This window comes from Mauremys reevesii, linkage group 7, assembly GCF_016161935.1.
Source record: "Mauremys reevesii isolate NIE-2019 linkage group 7, ASM1616193v1, whole genome shotgun sequence".
NCBI lineage: Eukaryota > Metazoa > Chordata > Testudines > Geoemydidae > Mauremys > Mauremys reevesii.
Genome location: NC_052629.1, coordinates 102,471,298 through 102,498,465, shown reverse-complemented (window position 1 = coordinate 102,498,465; position 27,168 = coordinate 102,471,298). Strand labels below are relative to the sequence as shown.

General features: G+C 48.2%; 1 protein-coding gene across 3 annotated transcripts in view; it reads right to left on the bottom strand.

The window, feature by feature from the left end:
* The window catches only part of ABHD6 (abhydrolase domain containing 6, acylglycerol lipase), a 101,791-nt gene that overhangs the window by 32,460 nt on the left and 42,163 nt on the right, over positions 1-27,168 (bottom strand). Inside the window, exon 10 of one of the 3 annotated variants that reach the window (XM_039482055.1) lies at positions 8,964-8,993. The exons of the other annotated variants lie outside the window; for them this stretch is intronic. Coding sequence (XP_039337989.1) covers positions 8,979-8,993 — 15 coding nt within the window. The 3' untranslated portion in view covers positions 8,964-8,978. Of the gene's footprint in view, positions 1-8,963; positions 8,994-27,168 lie in introns of those variants that run through there. 3 annotated transcript variants of the gene reach the window in all.

Here is a 27,168-nt window from a genome sequence, read left to right as displayed (position 1 = left end):
AACTTGCACCCAGAGCCTCCTCAGACCAGGAAACTCCCTTAGTCTGCCTTGGAGACAAAATACGACAGACCCACATTAGCCAGAAAATCAATGTTGCATGTAGCCAGAAACCCTCTAGTCACATATCCCACAGTTTTCCTGGGTTCAGAAGGGAAGTGACACGTTGAGGGACAGGAAGTTAAGGGAAAGGGAACAGAATGCATCCGGATAGATGTGTTATTGGATGAAGAAACAATGAGGAAAGCTAACTACAACCTGTCTGTTCACCATGAGATGTGGTAGGGGAGTTGTTTCCCACACTGAGAACCAAAGGACCTTCTCTCATCTGAGCAGGATCCCGGGAGACCCTCAGTCACCAGACCTTCCTTCTCACATTGCCAACTCCCATTGTACCCGTGCCTTCCACTGGGAGCTGCCAGCAACCCTCTATTTCTCCCATCATTTGTAGAAGTTTCCGATTCTTCCCCTAGGTCATCAGGCGAGATGCTTCTAAGGTTTGTGATTCATGCATCAATGCACCTACCAGACAGGGAACCAACAGCACACTTTGGGGACCAATAAGAGCAGTCTCTGGGGCAACTCCCCAAGGGGGAATGAGGAGGGACATGATGATAGTCTTCAAGTACGTAAAAGATTGTTATAAAGAGGAGGGTGATGCATTTTTCTCCTTAACCACTGAGGACAGGACAAGAAGCAACGGGCTCAAATTGCAGGAAAGGAAATTTAGGTCAGACATTAGCAAAAACTTCTTAAGTGTAAGGGGTAGTTAAGCACTGGAACAAATTACCTTGGGAGGTTGTGGAGTCTCCATCACCGGAGGTTTTTAAGAACAGGTTAGACAAACACCTGTCAGGGATGGTACTTAGTCCTGCCTCAGTAGGAGGGGACTGGACTAGATGACTTACTGAGGTCCCTTCCAGTCCTACATTTCTATGATTCTCTGACAGCTCAGATCCTCAGGCTTGTAACTGTAATACGTCCATGTGCCCTCAGATTCCTGTCATGGGCTGGTCTCACTGCAGCACACTGGGTTATTTGCTAGTTTTCTCATATGCCCTGGGGTTGCTAACTGTGTCCCACCGTCCTGCATCCCTTGACTTCAGACTCTTGGAATTGCCCAACCCCAGTTCTTTTCCCGACAGATTTAGGCTTGTATGAACAATGTGTCTCTTGCGATCCAGGAGCTCAAAGCCTGTCACCAGAAAATCCCTGCTTAACTTGCTGAGCCTGCACCTTCCAAAAAAAAAATAATAATAATAATGAACACAGTTCAACAAACACTCCTGCTCCACGAGGCCCATCGACATGAGCACCCTTCAGAGCAGGAACCACTCCTGCTGCCTTAGATAGGAAGATTTAACAGCATTCTTCCACACAAGGGGGCCTGGCTCTCTGTCCCCAGAGGGGCCACTAATTCCTAGAGCTCTGATTCTGTACAGCTCCACACAGCTGTTTGAAGTCACTCAACCTGCTAAGTTCCTCAGCTAGTTCTTCTGGGTGTATCAGATACCTCCAAACTAGACCATGACCCTGCCATCTCCTCAGGTCACTCCATGTCCCTGTCAGGGAAGGCTTGGGAGGTACAAAGTGTTCATGTGTGAAGTGGGGCAAGCACAGCTGGCAGGACAATGGAATTTCCATTCCGGGGAAATTCTGGCATTTCAAAAAGTTGAAATTTTGAGCTTTTCAGTGGAAGGGAAATTCCCAAAACTTCCAATTGGGAAACATTGAAACATTTCACTGTGGAATTGTTGAAATGTTTCATTTTGATGCATTTCATTTTGACTTTTATATTAATACTTAATATTTTATATTAAATAGATAAATGTAATACAATATTTTACATAAAAACATCCAAATGAAATGAATGGAAATGAGAAAGTCAGAACGAAACACTTCAATGTTTTCCTGTTGAATATTTAATTGAAATAAACAGGATGCTCCAAAACGATTACGTCGATGAAAATGCATTTTCCAATAGAAACCTGTTCCATCAAAACATTTTGACCTACTCATGGCTGCCCATTCCACCAGGGTGAGTGACTGTGGGTGGCAAGTCCAGGCAGCCTGAGAGCATGCATAGTGAGACTGGGCAGCTGTGATGCCAGCCAGATGAATCAGTGTCCAAGCCTGACTCGTGCCAACTGAACGACTGTTCCAAACCAAACGGGAACATTCTCTCTTTGTTTGAGCCACTGCAGTTTTATGCCATTGTGTCCAGTAGCTCCAGAGAGTGAGGGAACCAGTGGCAAAGGGCACGTGGGTACCACACTCCCTCGCAGGAAGCTCCTCCTGTAGGGGATTTGCAAAGCAGCACGTGAATTCACTAGTAGTTTGTGCCCTTTCATTTTCCAGTCACTCTCATTCACTTTACTAAACTGCTGCCCTCTGGCCCTGCCTTGTTTCAGTGAGGACCCATGAGCGCAACGCAGAGAATGGGAGCACAACCTGACAGCACCCACGAAGTGCTCTACCTTCAGCAGCAAAACAGATTCCTTTCTTCATCCCCGTCTCTCAGGTTTGGAATGAACTCTTCTCTCTCTGGTTCAGTTGGGGGAGGGCTTTGCAAATAAGCAATTTGTATATAAGGACGTTCTGGCCAGCCAGGCAATGAGGTGCATGTCACCATCCTCTTCCATATTACCAAGGTTCTGAAATCTACGTAATAGGTGGGGCAATGAATGGCTTTGTGTTGGGAAAATCAGAAGTCTGGAAAGTGCCCTCAGGCATCTCCTGACTCACGGTTAGAGCTGCACACGCAGTTTCACACAAAACACACCCATTCCTTCTGCACAAGCCCATCCACGTGCCCCACAGCTTTCCAACACAGAAAACACACCAGCCATCCAAATGTGCAAGGTCAGTCACCTGAATAATCCAGTTCACCACTCAGCACGGTAGCCTAGCCTACGTATATCAACTGCTTTGGCCTACAGTGCTGACAGGTACGTTCAGTGCAGTTCTGTTGGACTTGGGGGCTGGTTTAGGTAGGCATGTAAAGGGGTTTCCTAGGACACTGCCTGAGTGCCAGAGCTGGCTAGACTGACCCACAACAGAATAGTACATAAAAGGGCCTTTGGGACGGATAACTATTACCACAGTAACATTGTTTATACTGCCCAGAATCAGACAGGTTGGTGTGTGGTTGACAAGGTCTGATCCAGTGCTCGGAGCTGCCAGGGCAAACACCTTAACTGAGTCAACTGCAGTGGAAGGTGGTGGATGGCTCCTTTCCCCGGAGATTAGGATTACTTGAAAAACACCTTGGCTAAGGCTGCCTTGTCGGTTGAAAACTGAAGCTCGGTCAATGGGTCCAATAGCTAATGACCCTCACTGTTAAAAGTTACACGTTATTTCCATTCTGAATTTGTCCAGTGTCAGTTTCCAACCTTTGCATCTTGTTATGCCTTTTTCTGCTAGATTAAAGAGCTGTCTACTGTCAGAAATCTCTCCTCCACATGGCTACTTTTAGACTATGATCAAGTCACTCCTTAACCTTCTCTCAGCCAGGGCCAACGAGAAGGGGGCAGGGGGGAAGCCAGTACAAATTACTGGGGCCCGGCTTCCCCGGCCCTGTTTAGCCGGTCTGCCCTTGCTGGGGGACCCGAAAAAAATATTTTACGGGGGCCCGAACCCACTCTCGGCGGCCCTGCTCTCAGCTTAACTAACTAGATTGAACTTCTTAAGTCTCTCGCTATCAGGCACGTTTTCCAGACCTCACATCATTCTTGTATCTCTGTTCTGAATCCTTTCCAGTTTGTCAACCTTCTTTTTGAAGTGTGGACGCCAGAACTGGACACGCTATTGCAGTAATGGTCTTACTTTGCCATATATAGAAGTAATACCACCTCCTGGCTCCTATTGGGTATTCCCTTGCTTATGTAGCCAAGGATCGTGTTTGCCCTCTTAACTACAGCATCGTACTGAGAGCTTGTGTTCAGCTGGTTATCTAGCGTGACCCCATAAGTCCTTTTCAGTTTCACTGCATTCTGGGATACAGTCCCCGCAGCTTGTAACTGGTCACTAACATCCGTTGCTCCCAGGTGTACAACTGTGCATTTGTCAATATTAAAATGTATGTTGTTCAGATGAACAACCAAGCAAGCCAGGTCAGTGTGTAAAAATAATCTTGTCCCCATCATTATTTACCACTCCACCAAAGTTTGTATCATCTCCATGCTTTACTAGTAATAATTATATGTTTTCTTCCAGATATTGATAAAGCTATTGAATAGTACTGGGCCAAAAACAGACTGCTGCAAGACCATGGTAGAAATGTCCCCTTTGGATGACTAATTCCCACTTACAATTACTTTTTGCAATCTGTCAGTAAACCAGTTTTTAATAGTAGCTGTGGCTACGTTGATTGTGTATAGTGTTAAACTTCACATTTTCAAAATTTCATTTCCCTCCATTCTTTTTTCTCTTTTTGCCACCAAGTGCAATAAAATGAATGATGCTCAGGGTTCCTCACTCCCCAGTTTTTCTATTTACTGGTTTTATTTTTTGTTCTGCAGTTTTAATTTTTCAAAACTTCCGTATCTCTGGAAAGGTTACCCAGGGGCAGAGTCCTAGAGTTTCCTTTCTGCCACTTTAACTTTTCAAAACCTCTTCAACTTTGGAAAAGTCACAACATGGCAAAAAAAGAAAAAGGAAAATTAAGAAGTTGAATAAACCCTCAACCATCATTTATTCTATTGCAGTCAGTGACAAAAGAACAAACAAAACAAAACCAAGAATTTGAAAATTTCTAAAAATTTCTGCAATTTCAGTTCGTTGCTGGAGTGGCCTCCTCTGAGAAAGAGCCTCTCCGTGGCTGACACCTGATGTAGAACCTGGCTGAGGTTATTCTGAGCACCAAAAAGTCCTGGCTCCTTCCCCTGAAACTGCCCCACAATGGCTGCAGGTAAGAACATGCATTCCCAACCCTCCAGTCAAGAAAGAGAGAGAGCAGCCCAAAGGGTCTTCTGGTTCTGCTGACAAAGCAGCTGCAGCCCCCACAGGCAGGTGAAAGAAATCTCATGCTGCAGCCGATAAATAACTCGCAAACATTAAAAACACCACTGCAGGATGTGACAGTTCCGAGGCCAGTTCTCAGAGTGCGCCAAGGATAACCACTGCTGTCAAAAGACAGCATTTAAAATACCGAATAAAGGTCTGCAGAGGCATTTTGTATCGTGCTCTGGTAAGCGTAGTATATCAGGAAACTGACCAGTATGGGTTAATTGGAATAGCCCAGCTAGCTTCCAAGAGCGATCACTAATCAGTGGAAATGGGTTCAGTTTAGCTACCTGATTCTGACATGGGCCACTGGCCCACAGAATCAGGCTTGGATTCACTGCCCTGCTCTTTGGGCTTGCCCTGCTCTACACTTTCTGCTTCAGGATAATCTCTTTATGTGTTACCCAGAATACCCTGCATCAGATGTAATACACAAGCCTGTTGTCTCCAGGCCCCATTACCAGGCAGATTCAAATGCCACAACTGTTTGGGATCCTGCAGAACCAAACCCAAGGTCAGCTACTTACTAGACTTCAGCAGACCAAAATGGTCATTGTGACAGCAATCCAGTTATTTGCAGAAGTCTAAAGGGAATAACTGGGCGTGCAGCCATCAAGCTCTGTTTACAACTGACTAAGGGGGGAAATTGTGAAGCAAGACCAGACCAGCCTGCCAACCCGTACAGGGAACAGAGCCCGTGGTCAAGAAGAATGCTGGATTAGGCTGGGCCAGCATTGCAATGTGTCTTTCATCTGTACCAGCTGGTATGTGGCTAGTTCCCGAGTTCCAAATGCTGGGGTGGGGAGGGGAAATAGACTACATGCGGTCTACCAGGAATAGGTGTTATCTCAATGTTGCCACCAAGGCCTGAAACACAAATATCAGATGTTACAAATGTGTCCCATGGTTTATAATAAAGGAGAGGCATTTTCATCACAAGCAGTGAGATTGCAAAATGTGGCTCGGGAAAAATGGAGCATCTCTGAACTACATAGGGTGACCAGACAGCAAGTGTGAAAAATCAGGACAGAGGATGGGAGGGTAATAGGCACCTATATAAGAAAAAGCCCCAAATATTGGGACTGTCCCTATAAAATCGGGACATCTGGTCACCCTAGAACTACAAAACCCTATTCTGTGCGTGCACACATATGAATAACTCAGAGAGAGAGGAGAAAGTAATTCGGAAGGAGGTCAGTGTCAGTTATATGCTAGGTGAGTATCATGTTGAAAGCTCATTCTGCAGACAAACCTGTTATGCACGATGCGCTCCCTCTCTGCCCGTATTCTGGTTATGCAAACTCTCTGACAGGACTAGATCCGGTGCCAGATCTCTTCCGGGATGTCTTGGCTGGAGCAATGGAGCCTCCAGTCAATAACCCTTACACGTGGAGGGAGACAGACAAGGACATGATAGGGCTAAGCCTAAGATTTTGCAATGGAAATAATTCCGAGACAAAGATTGACCTGTTACGGGATGGGTAACAATCTTCTTGCTCAGGGGCTCGGCACAACTCCACCCCTTGTGAGCGAAGATTCTGTTGCCCCTAAGGGTACGTCTTCACTACTGGCCGTATCGGCGGGTAGCAATCGATTTCTCAGGGATCGATATATCGTGTCTCATCTAGACACGATATATCGATCCCCGAACGAGCTCCTGTCGACCCTGGAACTCCACCAACGCGAACGGTGGTAGCGGAGTCAACGGGGAGCCGCGGACGTCGATCCCGCGCTGTGAGGACAGTAGGTAACTCGATCTAAGATGCTTCGACTTCAGCTACACTATTCACGTAGCTGAAGTTGCGTATCTTAGATCGATCCCCACCCCCAGTGTAGACCAGCCCTAAGTCTCCTAACTAGCCATTGTTTCAGCAGCATGTGTGCTTAAACATTTACAAAGGATAAAGTAGGCAGCCACACACACAAAATCCTAAACACTGCAGGTCTCCCAAAAATATGGGCAGGACTCTAGACACCCAGAGGGCGTACCCAGCTCCTTCTCTCCTGCTACCTCCACTGAGAACAAGAACAAACAGCACAAACTGATGTGGGAATGGGGGGAGGGGAGAGATTTGCAGATGGGCAATTTACTGCAAGGAAGGAAGTGAAATCCACATCGAGAGCAGCTGCAGAGGAGAGAAAGCAATCCTCCCTCATTCCCCACCCTGCACCCCCAGTGAAAACAAATGGCTGTGGTTTGTATTCTCTGAATCTTTCTGGTGTGAGTGCTGCAGATTATTCCATCTGCAATTACAGGGCTCAACTTACTGAGCAGCCAGCATGGCAGGGGGAGCTAGGGTGACCAGATGTCCCGATTTTATAGGGACAGTCCCGATTTTTGGGTCTTTTTCCTATATAGGTTCCTATTACCCCCCACCCACAGCCCGATTTTTCACACTTGCTGTCTGGTCACCCTAGGGGGAGATAGGCCTCCCCACAAAGGACTCCAGCCAAGCAAGAGCAGATTGACACAGGCAGCAGAGGACTGGATTCCTGAAGCAAAAGAAGCCAACTATCTCAGTCAGTCCCTCCCTGCTGCTCCTGCTCCCATGCTTCAACTTCACTAGCAGATAGGGTGACCAGATGTCCCGATTTTATAGAAACGGTCCCAATTTTTGGGTCTTTTCCTTATATAGGCTCCTATTACCCCCCACCCCTTGTCCCAATTTTTCAGATTTGCTGTCTGGTCACCCAACTAGCAGAGATGCTGGTTGCAGAGTTGACTAAGGCCGAGAGGCCGCTATCTGGATAGATGCCCTGATGGAAGATCCCTATCCTACTCTCCTTGAAGTCAATGGGAGTTTTGCTACTGAGCCCAGTGAGATCATGGGTCAGCTCTATGTCTCTCTCAGAGGACCCTCTCTACAGAGGTCCCATGGAAAAAAAGGTGTGTGAGATCATGTAATTAAAGACCATATTACAATGCACAAAGGGGGCTTGATTAAGATTAAACAGGCAACCTTAATTCTGGCATTTCATAATTTTTGAGTGCTTGACTTCACAACCTTAAAAATGTTCTTCTAACACAGGAGTGGGAAAACTTTTTGGCCTGAGGGCCACATCAGAGTTCTGAAACTGTATGGAGGGCCGGGTAGGGAAGGCTGTGCCTCCCCAAACAGCCTGGCGCCCGCCCCATCCACCCTCTCTCACTTCCTGCCCCCATCAGAACCCCTGACCCATCCTGCCCCCCGCTCCTTGCCAACATGTGGCATCATATTAACACAAACATGATTAATCAGTGGGGCTGGAACCTTAAGTTTAGAACCACCACACAGGCCTCTGCCACTTGAGCTATCAGAGTAGCTAATAGAAGTGGTAGGTTGTCATCCTCTACGTGGACCAGCATTGGGATGAGACACACACTTTGCCGGTGGTTTCGCGGCTATTTGCTGACAGCATAGGAATGAGGAGACTCAGGAAACAAGGGTTACATTCCAGCCCCTGGAAGGGCGTGTTCTCTAGTGGGCACAGACCCTTCCCTCTGATTCCCAGTCCCAGTCTCCTTGCCCAGCCACTCCCATTCTTCCTCCGACCCCAATTCCCAGTCCTATTTTCCCTCTTCCCACCCCATTCACTTCCTGCTAGAGCTTCCCAAAGAAAAAGGCTGACAGAATCTTTTTAGTATGGACAAAACAATATTTTTTTCCTAACTGTATTCTCAGACCAATCTTCCTTGATATTCAATTCATGACCTGGCTATGGAACGGTCACACTGAAAAATAGGGGCTGTTTAGTTATATGAACCCTGTTAAATTTCTAAAATAAAATAAAATCGACTTCCTAACCTATTCAAGTTTATGGAAAGCTATTTCCTCTTGACACAGGAGAGTAATAATGGATCCTCCACACTCTCATTCTGCAGTTCCTGATCTTCTGAAATTCCTGAAAGCGGTCTGGATTTCGTTTGGGGCCTAGTTTTGTTGAGATGCATACTGCGGTACTTGGAATACTTTGTGTGGGCTATGACCTGGACGTACCTAGAGCACCGAAACCTGCAGAAAAGGTGACAGATAATTAAGCCTCTCGATTTCTCTTTTAACCTGGTGCTTCATGTTCCATTAGGCTTACACTTGGTTTTCAGAGTTTTCATAGCACCCTAAGCCTCTGAAGAATTCTTAATTCATTTACTATACTTCAAGGTTCTATTTCACATGGCCATATACTAGAATAGAAAAGCAGGGCGCTTGAGGCCCCAAACTGCAAGGTACAATATATGGTTTTCCTCTTGGATTGTCCTCAGCATTTTGCCTGAATCCAGCTCTTTTGAAACAGAAGACGTCCTTGTCCTCTCTTGTCCTAGTCCATGAAATTCCAAGGATGGCAGACTACATTTCATGGGTGTCAGAAAGAAACCTGTACATGACAGATTGGGGATATGTCTATGTCAGACTGTGAACTCCATTGTGTTTTGAGAAGCCCGTTTCAGGGGCTCTACTTTGTACTGTGAATTTCATTTTGGAGTATGACCTTCACACTGCACTACAACCTTCATTGTGGATTACAGCCTCCATTTGGCAGTAAGGGCCTTGCCTCCTAGCTGAGTGACTATATTTGAGAAGCTGGCACAGAGCCACCAGGGTCATTTAAAAATCAGCAGCCCTACTGGTAGAAAAGCCATTGTTCCAGTAAGGAGGAGCCATTCAATGTTGATGACTCTACACAAAGTCAGATTGGCAGGCACCTCCCCCACAGTATGGGGCAAAGTTTGCTTGCTGGGAGCATCTGGGCATAATTCACTTAATCAAGACCCTGTCACTGCAGGGGCCTCCGGCATTAGTCTTTCATGACCTTTGCCTGTGGCGCACAGTTTAGCCTCCTGAAGACTAAAATGCCATACTGTGACTAAAATCTTTGGGTTTAATACAGGATTATCTGAATGAAATTTTAATGGCCTGTGATAGCCAAGAGGTCAGACTAGATGATCTAAGGATCCTTTCTGGCTTAAACTCTATGAAACAATAAAATGGCTGAAAGCTTACAAAGTAAAATTCCACCTGAAGTACACACCCAGCATGGAAATTTCAGCCCAAATGATTATAGTTTGGCAAAGTTATAAACAACTGAAAAGGGGTCTTATAATGGGAAGCAGGTGCCTGGGGCGGCCCATAGAAAGGGGCGGCACTCTGTCCGTTATTGGGAAGGCACATTCGGGTCTTCGGCAGCAGCTCAAGGGCTCTGCTTGAGTCTTCGGCGGCAATTTGGCGCTGAGTTCTTCACTCTGTCTCTTCCTCTTCGGCAGCACTTCGGCAGCAGCTCAATCTTTTTTTTTTTTTCCCCTTCGCCATATGGGGCGACAAAAAAGCTGGAGCCAGCCCTGCAGGCAACCTTAATACTACCAGTTCTTCCTCTAGCAATTGAATTAGTAACTTTATTAGTCTGTAGGCACCTTGGGGGAGAGATCATGAGTGAAATCCTGGTCCTGGTTAAAGTCTAGTCTACCACTGATTTCAACGTGGCCAGGATTTCATTCCATGGATTTTCCACCTCTATTGTGAAGCCATTATGCAAATTATATGACTACACTGTTACCATTAAAGAACGAAAGCATTAGGAAAACTGGAAATACCTAGGGCAAGTTTCATAGAGCCATCATTAGCCTGAAGAGTTTACATATTCCATTAATGATAATATTTATATGAAAACTCACTCTACCCACCCTAACAACCCACAAGAGCCAGTACTTACCAGTGGCTTCAGTCTATATAAATCACTAGTGTGTGTATCTTGGGCTATGTAAAGATAATCATTCATTGAGAGAAATGCTGTAGGAGGCGGATGTGGAAAGAAACTATGGAAGCCTCATCATTCGGGATATTTAAAAATAGAAAAATCCCCAGAGATTAGCATATAGGACACTCCTGCACTGCCTTTCTGCCTCAGTGCCCATGTAGGGGAATGGACTAAGTGAGATATAATACTGAGAGTTGCGGAGGGAGAGGGGGCAGGGTGGGCTGGGAGGAGAGATATAAATGTGATAGGGTGGTACACTGTGGCTTGCTTCTGAGATGATCTCATTGCTCATGAATGGCAGAACCACCCAGGAGTTATGCAGAGCACCCTAAACAAGGACCACAAAAAAATTCATAACACTATGTACTGTGCATACTGCATTCTGGCCCTCTCCCACCTCCCATTTCCTGCCCCCCGAGTCTCTCCACCTCAAAGGACAGCTGCCTCTGTTGTCAAGCACAGGCCTGCAAGTGCTGATATGTCAGGCTCTGATACACTTAATACTGAAGTCTAATAGTCCCCCAATAGACTAACCAGAGATAATGGGATAACTTGTGCAGTGGTGCTACCCATCACCAGTGAGGGTATCAGAATCTTGCTGAATCAGTTCAAAGATAAAACATTTTCTAAAACCAGGATTTCTGTAAATCCTGAAGGTGGACACTCTTGAGATCTATTTGACAGCTGGGCACTGCAGTCTGGTGGGTTAGACACAGGAGTTGGAGTCAGAATGCTCAGGGTACGTCTACACTGCATTTGGGAATAACCCTCCCAGCCTGGGTCCACACCTGTGTTAGTGGGTCTTGTGCTAGTGCACTAAAAATAGCTGCACAGACCGTGCTTTAATATTGCCGCTTGGGCTGGAGCTCAGGCTCTGAAGCCGACCTCCCACCCAGGCTTGAGAATCCCAGCTCTCGCCAGAGCTGCAACATCAAAGCACCGTCCTGCAATGCAGCTAGTTTTAGCAGTAGGCCTTATAGGCCCCAGTTACTGCCATCTCTAGAGCACTAGGGGCAGGAGTCTAACCTACAAGAGCAAGAAGCAGCTCAGCAGCTCTGCAAGGCAGGAAAGCCCAAGGCCTTGTGGGGAATGGAAAGGATGGAGAGAGCTACCAAGGCCAACGGGATGGGGAGCCTGTTTCAGAGACCACTGTGTTCCTGGGCCAGAAAACAAGTCCATTTCTAAGGAAAACATCGAGGCATCTGCTGAAAGTTTGGTTCCTCGGAGCAGCTGGTTATAAACCCAAACACAGCGGACCTGGCAGCCTGTCCTAGAGACACTGCTCAGGCTGGGACCAAACCTGCTCCCTGGCAGTTCGGGTGTCCAGTGCAGCTCCCCCTGAAGTAAGGAGGGATGTGGATGTGCACAGCGCACCATGCTGCCTTAGGAGAGGTCCCTGCCCTGGATCTGCTCTGTGGGCGGGACCCAAGCCTGCATGTTTTCCATACTTATCAAGCCAACATTTCTCCTTTTTGAAAATCCAGATTTTCCAAAAGGTTTCCCTGGCCTCCTGGGCCCTTGGGAAGCCAAGGCTTGCCTGCAATGCTAGTACAAGGCCCTCGATGTGTGCTTTTCATCTGTGGCTCTCAGGGGACTTTGGAAAGGTGTCTTCCTTTTACAGACATGGCAACCGAGGCACAGACAGGGGAAGAGATGTGACCAACATCACACAGCAAGGAATGGAACCTGGTCACTCCCAGACCCAAGCCGTAATGGCACAATCCACTAGGCCACAGCTGCACTAACACCAGCACTACATGTAACCTACTGTTATGCTTAATAAAAAGCAGACGTTGGAAGCCCTGAGTCTCCCTCGCCTCCTGGAGTCACTGTCAGCCCGGCTTCCCACAGGCAGGTCCAGCCATTCTCCCCTTGCTAGCGAACTCTGTTCTCACAGAAAGGACGCGGCTCTCCCTCATCACTGTTCCCAAAGCACGGGTGCGGTTTGTGCTGATTCAAGCCCTTGGATGCCAAGTTCTCTGGCACGCTGCATCATTAAATATTTACCTGAGCTCCATGGAGGTCACAAGCAGGGTGAGCTGCACCAGCCCTGCCTGACCTCTGGCCCTTGGCCCCTTCCTCCTGACCACGCCTCTGGCGAGTGCCAGCAGACAAGGATTTTTTTTCTAGTTAAAAGTCTTTCCCTCCCCGCTCACCTGGGACGAGGGAGAGGGACCACTCTCCTGGCTGCTGTTGGGCAGGTGGCAGAAAGAGCAGCCAAGCTGCTGTCCCTGGGTGAGAGAGAAAACAGGGAGCGGTTATTCTCAGCAAGGAGAACGGGGAGTCAGGGGAGAAGAGGGACAACCTGGGAGGGGGAGGGAGAGAAGGAGTAAATTCCTGCTGAGGGCAGACAGGAAGGAAGGTCCTGCTCTGGAGAGGGCAGTCTGAATTCAGTTTCAAGTGCCATTCAGACAGCAGGGAAAAGGGAAGAAGGGGAGAGGGGCCAGTCTCAGACTTCGGTGTTTCCCAGCACGAGCAGATATGAATGGCACTGGGGTCACAATACAAAACAGCCGGTCTCCAGTGGTCAGATGTGAAAGGTTTAACGCCTCCAGTTGGGCAGTCTCTCAGCACGTGCAATAGATGGTATCTCAAGCCAGGTCCTCGCCCCATTGCCCCGCACTGCCCCCACACAGCCCGGCGGCACTCCCAGCCCCACTGCCCCCCTACAGCCCGGCAGCAGTCCCAGCCCCACAGCCCCCATTACCCAGCCTGGCCTCTGACCAGCCAGGCAGTATCCAAGGTGGAGTTTCCCACCCCGGCAAGACTGAATACAGAATCCCCAGTTATTTCAGCTTGTTTGTATACTAGTTTGCAGCACAGACCCAGAGAACATGGAAGCCCCAGGTTGCAAATCAGAGGATATTTTAAACTGCTGTCACTGCCTTGTCTTATTTTCCCTTGCCTAGGAATCCCTTTGTTTCTCTGGAACCACACATCACCACCTCCTAAGTAGCAGCTTGCTCTGGGATCTGTCTCCTGTCTAATCTACTGATGCTGCAGCCAACCAGACTTCCTGTTTATAGAAGCAACACACAACCCCATTGGTGCCGGCACATCAAGCTTTAAATAAAAACTATCCTGCCCCCACCCACACTCCAAGCCAGGCAGCTGCCATGGGGACCAAATTAAACAGCAACAGCCAGGAGCATCTCATATATGCCTGACTTTGAAACATTCCCAGAATCCCAGGCAGGAGAGGTGAGGCTGTTCACAAAATATGTGAGAGGGGAAATCATCATCATCATCATCAAAGGAGCCCTTCCTGAGCTGATTTCTAAGGCCCCTCTGCTCTCTGCATTCAAATCCCTGCTGAAGAGTCACTTGTATTGTGATGCCCACATGGAGTTAGCCAACTAACAATAGCCAGGGCTAGAGGTGATTGGGAATAGTTTCTAATTAAAAATAAACCCACTCAATGCATTTGGAACTGGCCAGCCGCCGACAGGACCACATTGCCTATTTGTTGTGCTCCTCGCCTCATGCTCTTTGTCCTTCTCTCTCCCCCATTGTAAGCTCTTTGTGTAGGGGACTGAGCCACCGGGCACATGAACACGAGTAGACAGGAGCACATGATCCCTGTGCTCTCTGCTCTGCACAGGACAGTTAGAGCCAAGTTGCAGCTGTTATCCCGTGGCTAATGGGACTCCATTCTGAGCACACCAGTGCCAGCCAGTTGATCTGGAGAGGGTGTGGTTGAGCAACGCTACACACACAAGCCACCCTGCAGGGGATGAGGGCACAGCCCTTGTCAGGGGAGAGATCACAACAGGGAATCGTACCCAGCTCTTGTGCATGGACGTACAGAACACTAATCACTAAGCCAGCAGGCCAACGTGAAGAGCAAGATCAGGATTGGGAAATGAGCCGTGGTTCCCATATGCCAGGCAGAGTGCTGACCAATAAGCATTGGAACTGGCCTCCTAAACTGCTCTTCTGGCAAACAACTCCCTTAATAGGTTTACAACAAAAATCCTACTCGGTGTAGTGTCCAACTCCAGCATCCAGCTTCCGGCTGCTGCATCCAACTCAAATGACCAATATTCAGAGTCCAGTGTCCTAAGTCCTACGGCAATGTCCAGCTACTGAAGTCACAAGACAGAGAACGCTAAAATTCCTGGTGTAGAAAGCAAGTGTGTTTCAATGAGCCAAATAGAAGGAGGCTCATTAGCTGCAGAAAATCCCCCAGTCTGATTTGCATTACATTTAGAATGAAAAATAAAAGGTAACCTCCATGCTAAGCTGGGAACTCTTCACTAATACTTAGGCACTTAACTCTCATTGAAGTCAATGAGAGTTAGGCCCCTAAATATCTTTGTGAACCTCACACCAAGTGCCTGATGCAAGGGGTAGAAACATATGCCCCAGAAGAACCAGAATGTGGAATAGCTATTCTGAGGCAGCCCTGCCATTCCAGGGAGAGCTAGTAGGTGCCACTGAGAATAGCTAATAGAAGAGAAATTCTACACGAATCTGCCAGCTTCTAATCTGCTGTTTCTCATAATTTGTACATTGTTTTCTTAACCTAAGAAGCATTTTGATGGGATTCAATTCCTGTGACACTATGCAATTGGCATGCAATTTAGATGCAAATCACGCCTAGTTGAAGCAGGCCCTGGTAATGTCATAATCATGTTCCATTAAGTGTCATACAGGAAAATGTGCTTTTAAATAGTCTTTTGTTTCCATAATCACAAAATGCTTCCCAGAGCAGAGCAGATCAGAGGACAAGGGAGCCGCAAGGTTTGATGGCTGCAAGGTCAGAGTGGCAGCAGGGAATGAGAGTATCAAAAGACAGGCACTGCAGAGTTAACTCAGGTGATCAGCACCCAAGTCAGCCTAGCCTGGATGCTTGAAACCACACTGCAAAGCCATGCCTGAGTTACTGTGAATTGTGGGAGAAGTTGTTTGTCCTTCTGGGTACAGGGGGGAGTTGTGAGAAGGTGCTGGAGGAATATTAGCAGTTGATGATTTAGCCTGTATTCTCACTGTAAGGTGGGCAGGTTACCAGCCTGAGAAAAAGCAGCACCCAAGCTCTAGCTTCTGCCCCAGATGGGCCAGCAAGCTTGGGTTTAAAAACACCAATAAACTCTGGTGAGAGGACTTTTTGTGTGGGCACAAGAGGGGCTACGGAGATGCAACACCCGAATAAGAGCTTGAGCTAACTCTGCAGTGAAGAAGTAGGTTGTGCCAGGACACATGGCCAGAAAAGTGATAGCAGAACTTTTAACCAGAAAGGGGAGCTGGAAAATGATATGGCTGATATAAAGCCAGCAGAGATCACATGAGGACATTTCCCCTAGAATTGGAGAGAAGAAATATCCGAGAGGCAGGACAGGATCCAGAGGAGAGGGAGGATATAAGGGGCCAGGGCAAGAGGTGACAACTAAAGCTGGCAGGGGGTCAAGTGAGAAGGTACACAAGGCCAGCAAAGGAGAGGTTAAAGGAGATTCATGGGTGAGGATCTGAGAGTTTCAGGTGTTACAGGACATCAGAACGAGACAGAGGAGTGCTGGTATAGGAAGGAGGAAAACATGAGGAGTGACCATTGATGGCAGAGAGAGAGGGAGCTGAGAAGAGGAGTTGGCAATGAGCAAGTCCCAGGTTGTGAACCCTGGGAGGGCATGGGCACAGACCCAGGAGCAGGAGAAGAGCCCCAAACATGCAGCAAGAGGGTGGAGCAGCACATGACTCTGAAATGGCGGTTTCGCACTCTGACATGCCCTGGCCTCCTTGTGTACTGCTGGTTTGCGACACAACAGTGTTGCTGTGAGAAATTGTGGGTTCCTTGCTACAGGAGATTAAGAAGGGAAATTACTTCCCATTACCTGCCAGCAGGGTGCCCTCAGGTTAGCTTCCGGGGTAGGCTAGCTCACTTCCCGGGTACAGCCAAAGAGTTCCTTCTGAGGTGGGGGAAGGGAGCATAACAGGCAAAAATGGGCAGCCAGATGGGCTGGTGCAGAATCACCACTGGGAACAGGAACTCCACTGCATGAGATCTCCTAGCGCACACCTGGTTTGGAACAGGAGACCCCTGAGCTACCCTCTTTTTCAGTAGTAGCTCCCATAGGTGTTTGTGGCATGTTACAGAATCCCTGCCCCCAATTACTTACAATCTAATGCAACCTGGAACATATCCCCCACCCCATCTCTGCCAGCACAGCACCCTAACACCTGTGCTAGGGTGCAATCCCCCACTGTGCAGGTGGAACCTGCACCACACCCACCCAGAGGAGGACAGGAGGGTAGAGGCCTCCCTGCCTGGTTGCACAGGCTCAGCCACTTTCAAGCAGCTTCCCTTGTGGAAAGCACAAAGTCTTCCAGCTGCAGGCTCCTGATCCAGAAAACAAACTTCAGGGCCATTGGCTCTGTCCAAGCCCTAGGAGCACGAAATTTTTGGACTGCAACTTCCCCAAAGCAGTGCTGAGAGCAGCTGGGGACAGAGCTCAGCACGAGCCTGAGAGCAAAACAACCGCCGACCAACGTTGGCGTTTCTCAGGCACAAACAGGCAGTGGCTCTTTGATCCCTGTTCCAGGTTCTTTAAGCAGTTATGGCGAAGGAATGTTGCAGCTTTGGGAGGAGCGAGGTGGGAAGCTAGAGAGAGCCCTGCCATCACTTGCACTGCTGCAGTCACTACGGGTTTACAGCTATCAACAGTCAGAGACAGCAACGACTGGGGGAGAGGTGCATGCACCAAACTGCATTAGCCTCAATACTTCGCTGCAGCGAGCAAAGCAGCCAAGTGGGGGAGGGACTGTCAGGGCAATTTCCAATTCTCAGAACTAAAATCTTAGCCACCCTAAACACAAAGTCTCCAAACCCTCACTGGCCACAGGGCACCTCTGCAGTCAGGGATGCCGGAACCCTTCATTTCGCCTGAGATGGGTCCCACCTTTGCTGAAAGCACAATCCTAGCCCAGCTGCTAAGTGACAGCAGTCCTCAGCTCCAGCGACCTGCTGTTTCACGGGAGCACAGCTCCCACAGGGAGAGCAGAACCATCATCAAACTCCGCCTGGCAGATTTCTCAAATGACCATACGGACTAGATTCCCCTCTCCGCCCTCAGATGTGTGTAAGGACAGGGAGTGCTGGGTCCAGTGGGCAAGACTGGATCATTTGCTCTTCTCTCTGCTGCGCAGATGGCAGCTTGAGGGGCAAGGCTGCAGGGAAGAGGGATGAAGATGCTGTTTCCCTTCCAGGGTCCAAGAGGCAGAGGAGAGCAACAACCTGCCACGCTGCAGACTACGCGGCCCCCTGCTCCACACCAGGCTTTGCGTGCAGCCATGGAACCAGAACACCCTCAAATGATGCTCTCTCTTTCCCCCCACCCACCATCCCTCTGCTCAATGGAAACCACACACCGGGCCTTCTGCTTAATTCCGGCTCATGTTCATTTAATCCCTCTTTTTAATGTGATCAAACCCACTGGACCAAAGTCATTTGTACTGAAACTGCACCGCCTGCCCCCATGTACTGAGCACGGTGGCAGGCTTAATCAGATAATTCGGTCACCACTTCAGAGTTGCCCTTTAACTAATAAGGTCAACATTTGTAATGAGAGAAAAGCCCAGGCAAGACCCAAGGTTATTAGAAAGCTGCTTAGGGCACTGTGTTGCCACCTTAGCAACTGTCACTAGATTTAGTGACTTTTTGGTTTCTCTTGTGAAAAAATAAGTGTTAAAGTGACCAGACACAAATCTAGCGACTTTCACTGCCAATTACAGTGACATTCAGAGAAAGAAGGCACCAATATCTATAGTCACAAAATCATTCACAAGCAGCTCAATAATGTTAATAAAATCCATTCCATGCTCTTCTTACTACATTCTGTTGCACACCAAGTCAATGTCATTACATCTCAATTGAGCATGTCCTCAGAAGGAATCACATTCCAGGGCTTCTTGGGCTGAGATCACTATAATCTGCAGGCGAAGAAAAGAACTTTGTGGAGGCTAATTAAATACCTTGCTAAAACCAGGTGCACTTTGGAGAGAGCAGCACATTAGCCAGGGCTTGTTTTTACCCAAAGGTGTTCTTTCTCACTGCTCCGTAGTGGTTAGCACACCCTGTGATGCAGGGAAAGATGGCCAATGAGGCAGGCTGGACAGGGGAGGCAGGTGAGCCAGTGAGGAGAGCCTCACGTAGGGAAGGTGGGGGGGTGAGGCAGGACCATGTGCCCCAGTGAGGTGGAGTGGCGGGGGAGCACCGTGCCTCCAGAGATGAAGCCCTTATTTCAGGATCAAAGGTGGAGCTTGCTTGATTTCAGTTCCCCTTTACTCCCTCCCCTGGCTTGGCCTGGGGTTAGCAGCGCAGCTGTTTTCAGAAATGAAATCCTGGAAGCAGGGGGAAGGGCTCTGGCTAGCAGATTTTTGTTTTTAAACCTACTTTCTTGGCTCCCTGCAGCGCTGAGCTCAGGTCAGGTGAATGCTCTTCCCCAAGCTCTGGGCCCCCACTTTCACTAACCTGTTGGCTCAAAGCCAGGCTGGGAAGAAACAGAGGCTCAGCTGAAATAACGAACCCCAGCCAACCTGTGCTGCACCGTACAGACAGAGATGCCAGAGGAAGGATGGGCTTGTGGTTAAAACAGCTTTGACTCCTCTTTGTCCCATGTCTAAATCCTGCACACACACCCCAAGATTCTGAAGACTGACCTTTCCTCTCTAGCCACACAGTTAAAACTCCATGCGCCCATCAGCCCACTCCATGCCCTCAGCAGTCTGTATTTCGATTACTATGACCTCCTCCCCTCCAATCTCCCTGGCACCCATCTCATCCTCCCCCTCACCTCTCCCCAAAAAATGACCATTGCTTCTTCCAAAGAACATGGGATGTTGCTTTGGTCACTGCAGAAGGACTCTTTTACTAACTAGCAATGGGGCAGCCAGGTGGCTTATCCTAGCAGTAGAGTTTGCTCCTGCTATACAAGAAACCATTAAGTCCCATGGAGGAGTGCACAGTCAGAACCGCATCTTCTCTCTGGGGTCTGAGCGGGACAGAACTAGTTCAGAGCATAGCGTGCATCAGTTCTCAGACCTGCCCCACAGCTCACAATATGGAACATTTCTAGGTGTTCTGTTTCCGGTGTCCCCCTGAAATAAATTCCCCACAAGGAGTTACTGCTCAAACGTCCATTAACTCCCCAATAATCTCTTCAAAGACAGCCCCCGAGCTAGATCAAGTATTTGGTTTCCCCACAGTCCTGATGTAAGCAGGGCAGTGCAGACAGACAGACTCTACTGGGCACACAGAAGTGGGTCTCCGCAATAATCCTCACGCTGCTGCAAAGCTCTCTAGTAATTGCTGGTGGTTATTCTTTCAAGACGGGAATATACTGGAGAAACCTTATCTGTGACACAGCCAGACACTGGGGGAACCTCAGGCTGAAGGCAACCCTGACTCTGATCAGGAACAGAAGGCAAGAGAGTCCTTTCTCTTGTGAACCCCTTGGGACTGGGCCCTTGTGCCCCCACACAGCTGTAAAAGACCAAGCACTCCCCGGTACTCTGCACCACATAAGGGGGGAAACAACTGCACACTGCCACTTGTGAGACTGACAACTACAGAGCCCACTGCACACAGCCGGGCAGAGAAGGCCCAGCTAACAAGAAATTAAAGAGCACACCATTGGCTGGGTGACCTTTACCTTGAGAGCACACTGCAATTCCAGGCTGAAAACAGGACTGCATTTCAAAGCCAGCACGCTTAGTCACTCACACCTTCCTTATCTCCCTCCAGAGACAGGCCAGGCTGCAAAGAAAGTGTTTACACAAGGAATGTTTTATATAGCCAGCTCATGCTGCCTCTCTAAGCTCTGCTGCCATAGGAAAAGTTCATGCAGGACTTCAAAACCTCTAAAGGAAACAGCTGGACCCAGAAGGGGATGCCAGAATCCAGTTATGTGCCTCCTCCCTGTGGGACAGAGGCTAAGGTTTTCAAAGGTCTACTTTAAGGCTTTCTTCCACTACCATGCTAAGGTCCCAAGTGTCTTCATGGGCCTGAGCTGGTTTGTCTTGTTTCATACTGTGCAATTTCAGACACTTAAGACCAGCTCAGAACATTCAGATACCATGTGAAACCATCGCTGTCCTGCTAGACTGCAACTGACCTGGCTGAGGGCAGGGGAATCCCGCAGGAGAGCGGCAGGAACGTGTTGGAGTCTGGGCGAAGAAGTTCAGGGAAAAATCTTCTGTTGGCCTCAGCACTTGTGTTCCAGGGCTTCCAAAGCACAGGAAACCGCAAGCTTAATGCTCCAAGGTCATGGGCATCAGCAGCCAAAATGCTGCACTCCAGGGAAAGGCGTAAAATTCAGTAAATAGAGTCTAGTTAGAGTATGTGATAGAGTCAGAAGATCCCCTTTTATTCCAGGCACTGCCACTTACTCCTGCGTGAGGTACAGAAAGTCACTCCAGATCTCAGTTTTCTTCTCTGTAATGGAGATGATACTTATCCCTCCCCACCGGGTGAGGCTGTTAATTAATATCTGTAAAGCGCTCTGAGATCCTCGGATAGAAGGCGCCAGAGAGACCCGAAATGAATACAATCAGTGCAGTGCGGCGTTGTGCCGGGCCATGGAATGGTGTGCGGTATTTTCAGTATTGGTGTTTATTTATGTAAAGATCAGTGAATGTATGGGGAAGAGGAGTCACAGATGACTTCAAGGTTGCAAGTTTGAGCATTGAGACAGATGGCGGTGCTGACAGCAGTGGAGAAAGGGGAAGGGGCTGGAAAATAAGGAGCATTTTTTCTCCAGGATGAGCTTGAGATGATGGCGGGCATCCAAGGCAATGTGTCAGCGGGCGTTAGATATGTAGGACTGAATGCAGCCCTAAGCTGGAGAGGTGGGGAAGGTGAATGTACGAGTGATCAGCAAAAAGTCGAATGCTGTGCAAAGACAGTGCCACCCAAAGGTAAAGCACAGGGGGAGAGGAGAGGAGGAGCAGCCAATGAGATAAGACCAGCCAAAGGAGCAGCCTGGTGGAGGAGCAGCCAATGAGATAAGACCAAGAGAGAACAGAGCCATGAAAGCCAAGGAACCAGAAGGCCTCAAGGAAAAGGAAGCTAATGTTTGTGCAGGATTTAGAGGACGTCCAGCACAGTGTAAGTACTCAGTATTACTGATGGGGAACGTCATCATTCTGAACAGGAGTCCTTAACGTGCAAGCCGATTGGTCTGTCGGTACCGGGTAAGGGAAACACCCCACACCATCTCCATCAGCAGACGGGCTGTGGTGTAGACACCTAGGAGGAATGGGAGTGCCAGGATGGAAAGATGAACAGCAAGATGGCAGAGTACATTAATGCACTTCCGCATCAGGAAACCTGGGTCAGCTCACAAATGAAGTGAGTTTGGTGGTCTCAGTTTGCACCTCGTTCAACATCTGTGCCCAACACAGAGCTAGCAGAGAATGATTGTTCAAGGATCGCCTGCTGGAGAGAGAAGGAATTGGGGGTACAAATATGGCCCCCATTTGAACTATTCTATAACCATGGGAACACATGAAGGTTGCCTGGCGAAAAGTAACTAGTGTTTGTGCCAAAAATGAAACTTGAAAGTCAGCATGATTGAGAGGCTGCGCTCAGGAGAGGCCAAGACTCTGAGGCTGTTGCAAGTTATGACTGAGTAGCTGAGGTAGGATTCCAAGAATAAGAGCAGGGATGCAGTTGGCTCAGGACTGAGGTGCAGGCAGCACAGCTGTGTGGAGAAGGCTGGACAGCACCCATTTGCACACTGCCTAGCTCCAGCCTGCACTATTTAAGTCACTCACTTTCAAGAGCACTGAACAGTAGAGGCCTGAAAATTGGCCAGGAATTCTCTGTATGGGTTGTTCACACTAGTCACGCAATAGGAAAAGGGTTTCCACTGACATGCGGTGTGTGTTGATACTCTGCTACCCTCTGTGTCCTCCAGAGCTTAATCACTCTAGGCCCAGAATGTAGCTAGACGCCATTTTGACACCACCCCCAAATCAGGAATTTCCAAGGGGAAGTCTGCAAAGGAGTTCCAGATAATCTTTACGGGGAAGGAAAGCCAGACATCACCGACAAAATGGAGTCTAACTTGTCTGCTTTCAGGACATCAGTTGAAGAGGAACCACTGTGTAAGAGGCCACATTCTCATAAGTATCATCTATCCCTCCATTTCTACAAGAGCACTGCCTGGAGCACCCTCTCTTCCAGCAAACCCGAAAGCTTTGTAACTCTCTGTGTACGTGAGGGAGGCAGAGACACAGAGTGGGCGCGCACTGGATATAAACATTGGAGAAATATTTATGGGACTTTTCCTGGCTACCGAGCTCTGTTTGTATTGTTGGAGAACGTTTGCAAGGGAGCGAGTACTAAATAAAGTCTCTAGAGAGGATATGCTGCTGTTGATATTCTTCAGCACGACGCTTGATCTGCCCAAGCTTTGAGAATTAGGAGCGTGCACAGGTTTTAACAAGCAAGACCAGTTTATACTTGAGGAATTACAAGGCGCCTCTGATTCCTTAACAAGATGTTCTGTTTTATTAGACACAAAGACAGCCGGCTAACCAGTTTACTGGCAGCTCCCTTCTTTCAGAACGTGCTTCTGCACAGCTCTCCTTTGACAGTAAGTATACTGTAGCCTAAAATGTTAGTTGCAACAGTATCATCAATGGGTGCCCAACAGACAGGGTGACTACCACTTAGCCCTTGTGCACACAAGAACCAATCAACCCTGTGGTTTCTGCATTACACTGCATTATGCACAGTACCCACCTCACATCTAAGCTGGTGAGTCTCAGGGCTACGTATAGGGCCATTTAAAGCATGTAAGAAGATTTAGCTCTTTATCCAATGTTGACGAGACACTGCTATGAACAAAAGAGAACTGATTCAGGGGCTCTTCAAGTCCCTAATTCTGCCTACTTATTATTGCCTTTCCCTCACCCCCCTGCCACTCCACAACAATGCCAGCTACCACTGTCCATTTGTCCATCTCTCACAAAACCACCTCTGTGCCTCCTCTCATGCTGCCCCTTACACACAGAGGTCAGGTCTATCCCACAGACTTCCGATGGCAATGCTGTGCCAGGCAGGAGCGGGTAAGAGATGTGATCCCTGCCTGGCGGAGCTGTTCAAGCAGAAGCCCGTGAAGATGTGGTTATACTAGCAAAACTGCACTTTGGCCAGTTTATTTTGCCCGTGGGGGTTGGGGAAGAGGGATTGGCTGGAATAAGCTATTCAGGCAAAAGCCCAGTTTTGCCAGTATAACCTGTGTCTATAGTTTTGCCAGTATAACACTGGAATACCTACGCCAGCCAAGTACCTCCCTGCCTGAACACAACAGGAAGGACACTGCTCCTCTGATTTTCAAGCAATGTCTAAGAGAGGGCCGCCAGGTCAGGATGGCTAGGCTGAGGGTCAGATGGGGACAGCAAAGATTTTATCTACTTAACTTTATACTTCATCTATTAAATGCTGATGTACAGCCTTGTGGGTCACTTACAAGCTTTTTGTGGTCTGGGGGCACACTTTTGTACAGGGACTAATATAAAGGGGGACTAAAATCCTGACTGGGTCCTCTTGGCTCTACTGCAATCAAAACCTACAACTGCAACATCGTTATCTCCTAATGATGGCCCCCAACTCACCACCTCCTGAATTTGGCTCTCTGCCAGGCATTTTCTAGTCCATTAGTCTCTTGCTGCAAGTTGGAATTCAGAATAAGACACCAAAGGGTCAGTAGCAAATACCCCAGAACTGGGAGTATTTGCTTTCAGCACCAGCAAGCCAGAAATCTTAGGTTTTTGCAGAGCAAGTTAATGATTTAACTCTCTTCAGAGCTGACATGCCAGTAAACTTCCAAATCTAGACATTTGATGAAATGAGAGACTTTGACCTTGGGAGCTATCAGCTCTGAAGGCTGGAAAAGGCCCGCTCATGGCATAGACTATGCAGCATATGTTGGACACTTGCTTTACAAATATCCGAGCAGTAACCTCTGTCCTTCCCACCACTGACCAAAGAATGCAGCATAAAGTGTGCTGTGAATCGCATGAAAATGGACTGGGCCAATAATCTAGATCTAGTTGATGATGCATTAATTACTCCCTAAGGTGTTCGGAAGGTTCCAAGAGGAAGTGGAAGAAGTCAGTGTTGGACTAAAGAAACTAACTGTGGATTTGGAGTTGGCGGGTGAAATCCTGGCCTAGGGGAGTCAACAGGAGATATAGAGTAGACTTCCATGGGGTCAGGATTTCACCCAGAACATGGCCAAGGCTACAAATACTGCTGCTGAGTGCTAAACTTCCAAGAGTCAAACAAACATGGGTCTTTCCAAATAATGGTTGTGTAACATTGCTTTACTCCAGCAGCCAATTTATTCATGGGGGCAGGTTCTGTTCTCTGCCCCTATTTGGGTTATTGATGGTACAGCTGAAGGACTCTGCCCCAGGGTTTGCAGTCAGCTGGGTTGGATCTTGCAGTGCTACAAAGGTACAATGATTCCTGTGGCATTAACACTGAAGGCCCCAGTCTTTTAAAACTGATGAAATGCTGCCACCTGTTAGTGACAGCAGGAACTGACCATTTCTTGGATTCCACCTCAAAACATCTTCTTTGGGGTTCTACGATGGAGCAGGATGCTGTAAACAAGTTCTGTGCTTGCACTCCACATTGCATTAACAGCAAAAGGGGTGTATTCCCTTCTGCAGAGTGCGTGCCATACTGACCGCAGGGCTTCTGTAGCTCTGGGCTGTAGCCAGAGGACAGAATTATGAATGGCAATTGGTATGCCGTTACAACCCATAGTAGCAGCATTAGCAGATCTCTGATGGGGCTAGACCCAGGGTTTTCAACCTGTGGTCTGCGGACCTCGGGGGGTCTGAAGCTTTGTCTAACCTTTCCAAAGGAGTCTGCACCTCCATTTGAAATTTTTAGGGGTCTGCAAATGAAAAAAAAAAAAAGGTTGAAAACCACTGGGTTTGACAGTCCAGAGCTGGCCCAAGATTAGATAGTTGGTGCTAAGCTCAAGCTTTCAGCCTGAGGAGCTGGAGGCATTAGCAGAAATTGGGGGGCATGGAGGGGTGTTGCCTCCCCAAACTGTATATTTTGGTAATGGGGGGCACAATTTAAAAATTCAGCCACCCCCAAAACAGCTTGAGTCACTGCTACCTCCCCAGGAAGGCTCCCCCCTTACCCAGAGGCAATACGTAACTGTTGATAGTGGAGGGAGGGACACATGACAGTCCTACGCGTCGCCTCTGGATCTACAGAGGTTTTCAAACATTCAGAGGAGGCGAGCAGTGACGTCAGGTGGACAGCCCTGGCTGGTCTCCTATCCCCCCAAATATAGACATCAAACTACGCCTAATGCCAGAGGGCAGTTCAGAGAGATTAATAGTTTGGTTCCCAGAATCAAGGGGCAGTGACTCTCCTAACTGGTTACTGCAATTTGGAGCTCTGCTCCAATTCCTGATGACAACACGGTAACTCGCATGCTCAAGAGTTAGCGCTGTAATCTCGTCCATAGAGGTCATGCCAACACAACTGCCCATGGCTACAATCCCAAAGGGGAGGGAGCCAAAGCAGGTTGCAAACCCCTGCCCTGCTGCTGCACAGCCCCCTTCTGGCTGCTCACAGGTTGTTATGCAAAACAAGTAAAAAAAAACTTCTGAACTGAGTTCATTTGCGGCCATCACCTTGGCCTAATTTTGTTCCTATTTAGTTTTGTTCTCTTATCTGTTGCACAACTGGCTGGGATTCAAAGACACCCTACCCAAACATCTTGGCAACTTCCACCCCTGTACACGTCCTTCCCCCCAACTCCAAACAGGCTTTTGAACTTTACTCTGGACACAGGTCACATGCCCATAGACCTCCTTGTTTTATGATACCATCAGGCAAACAAATGTATGTTTATTTCCCAAGAGGCAGCCAGATGTTATAGAGTGACCAGAAAGCATCCCCATCAGATTTTCCATTCATAGCAGCACAAGCAGAAGCAGCTGGGAGGGGAGCACATCCTATTCCCCATAAAAATGGCTCTGTATCAGGGCAATGTCAAGTTTACACACACTATAGATCTGTTGTATATGTGCCTATGTCCTTTTGCGGCCACTCCTGCCCACAAAAATGGAGAGAGAGGTCCCTACCTGGACTCAGTGCTGGGTGCAGGTGATATGCATTTCATTTATGCTCAACCTAAGAACAAGTTCTCCTGGCAGAAAGTTAGGGCTCAAACGAAATATGATTTGCCTTTCTTTACACTAGCTCATCCATTGGCAGTGCTGCCCAGTGGGAGAAAGCATCACACTGGAGAGAAACAATGGAACCCAGAGGAAACAAACCTTCCAACTGGGAAAGGGAATAAGTCCAAGAAACCTGCTCCTCATGGGCCAGCCTGGAACTACAGACTGAATTGTGCCTTTATTACTTTACCTGGAGAGTACAGGAGACCAAAGACACAGAAGAAA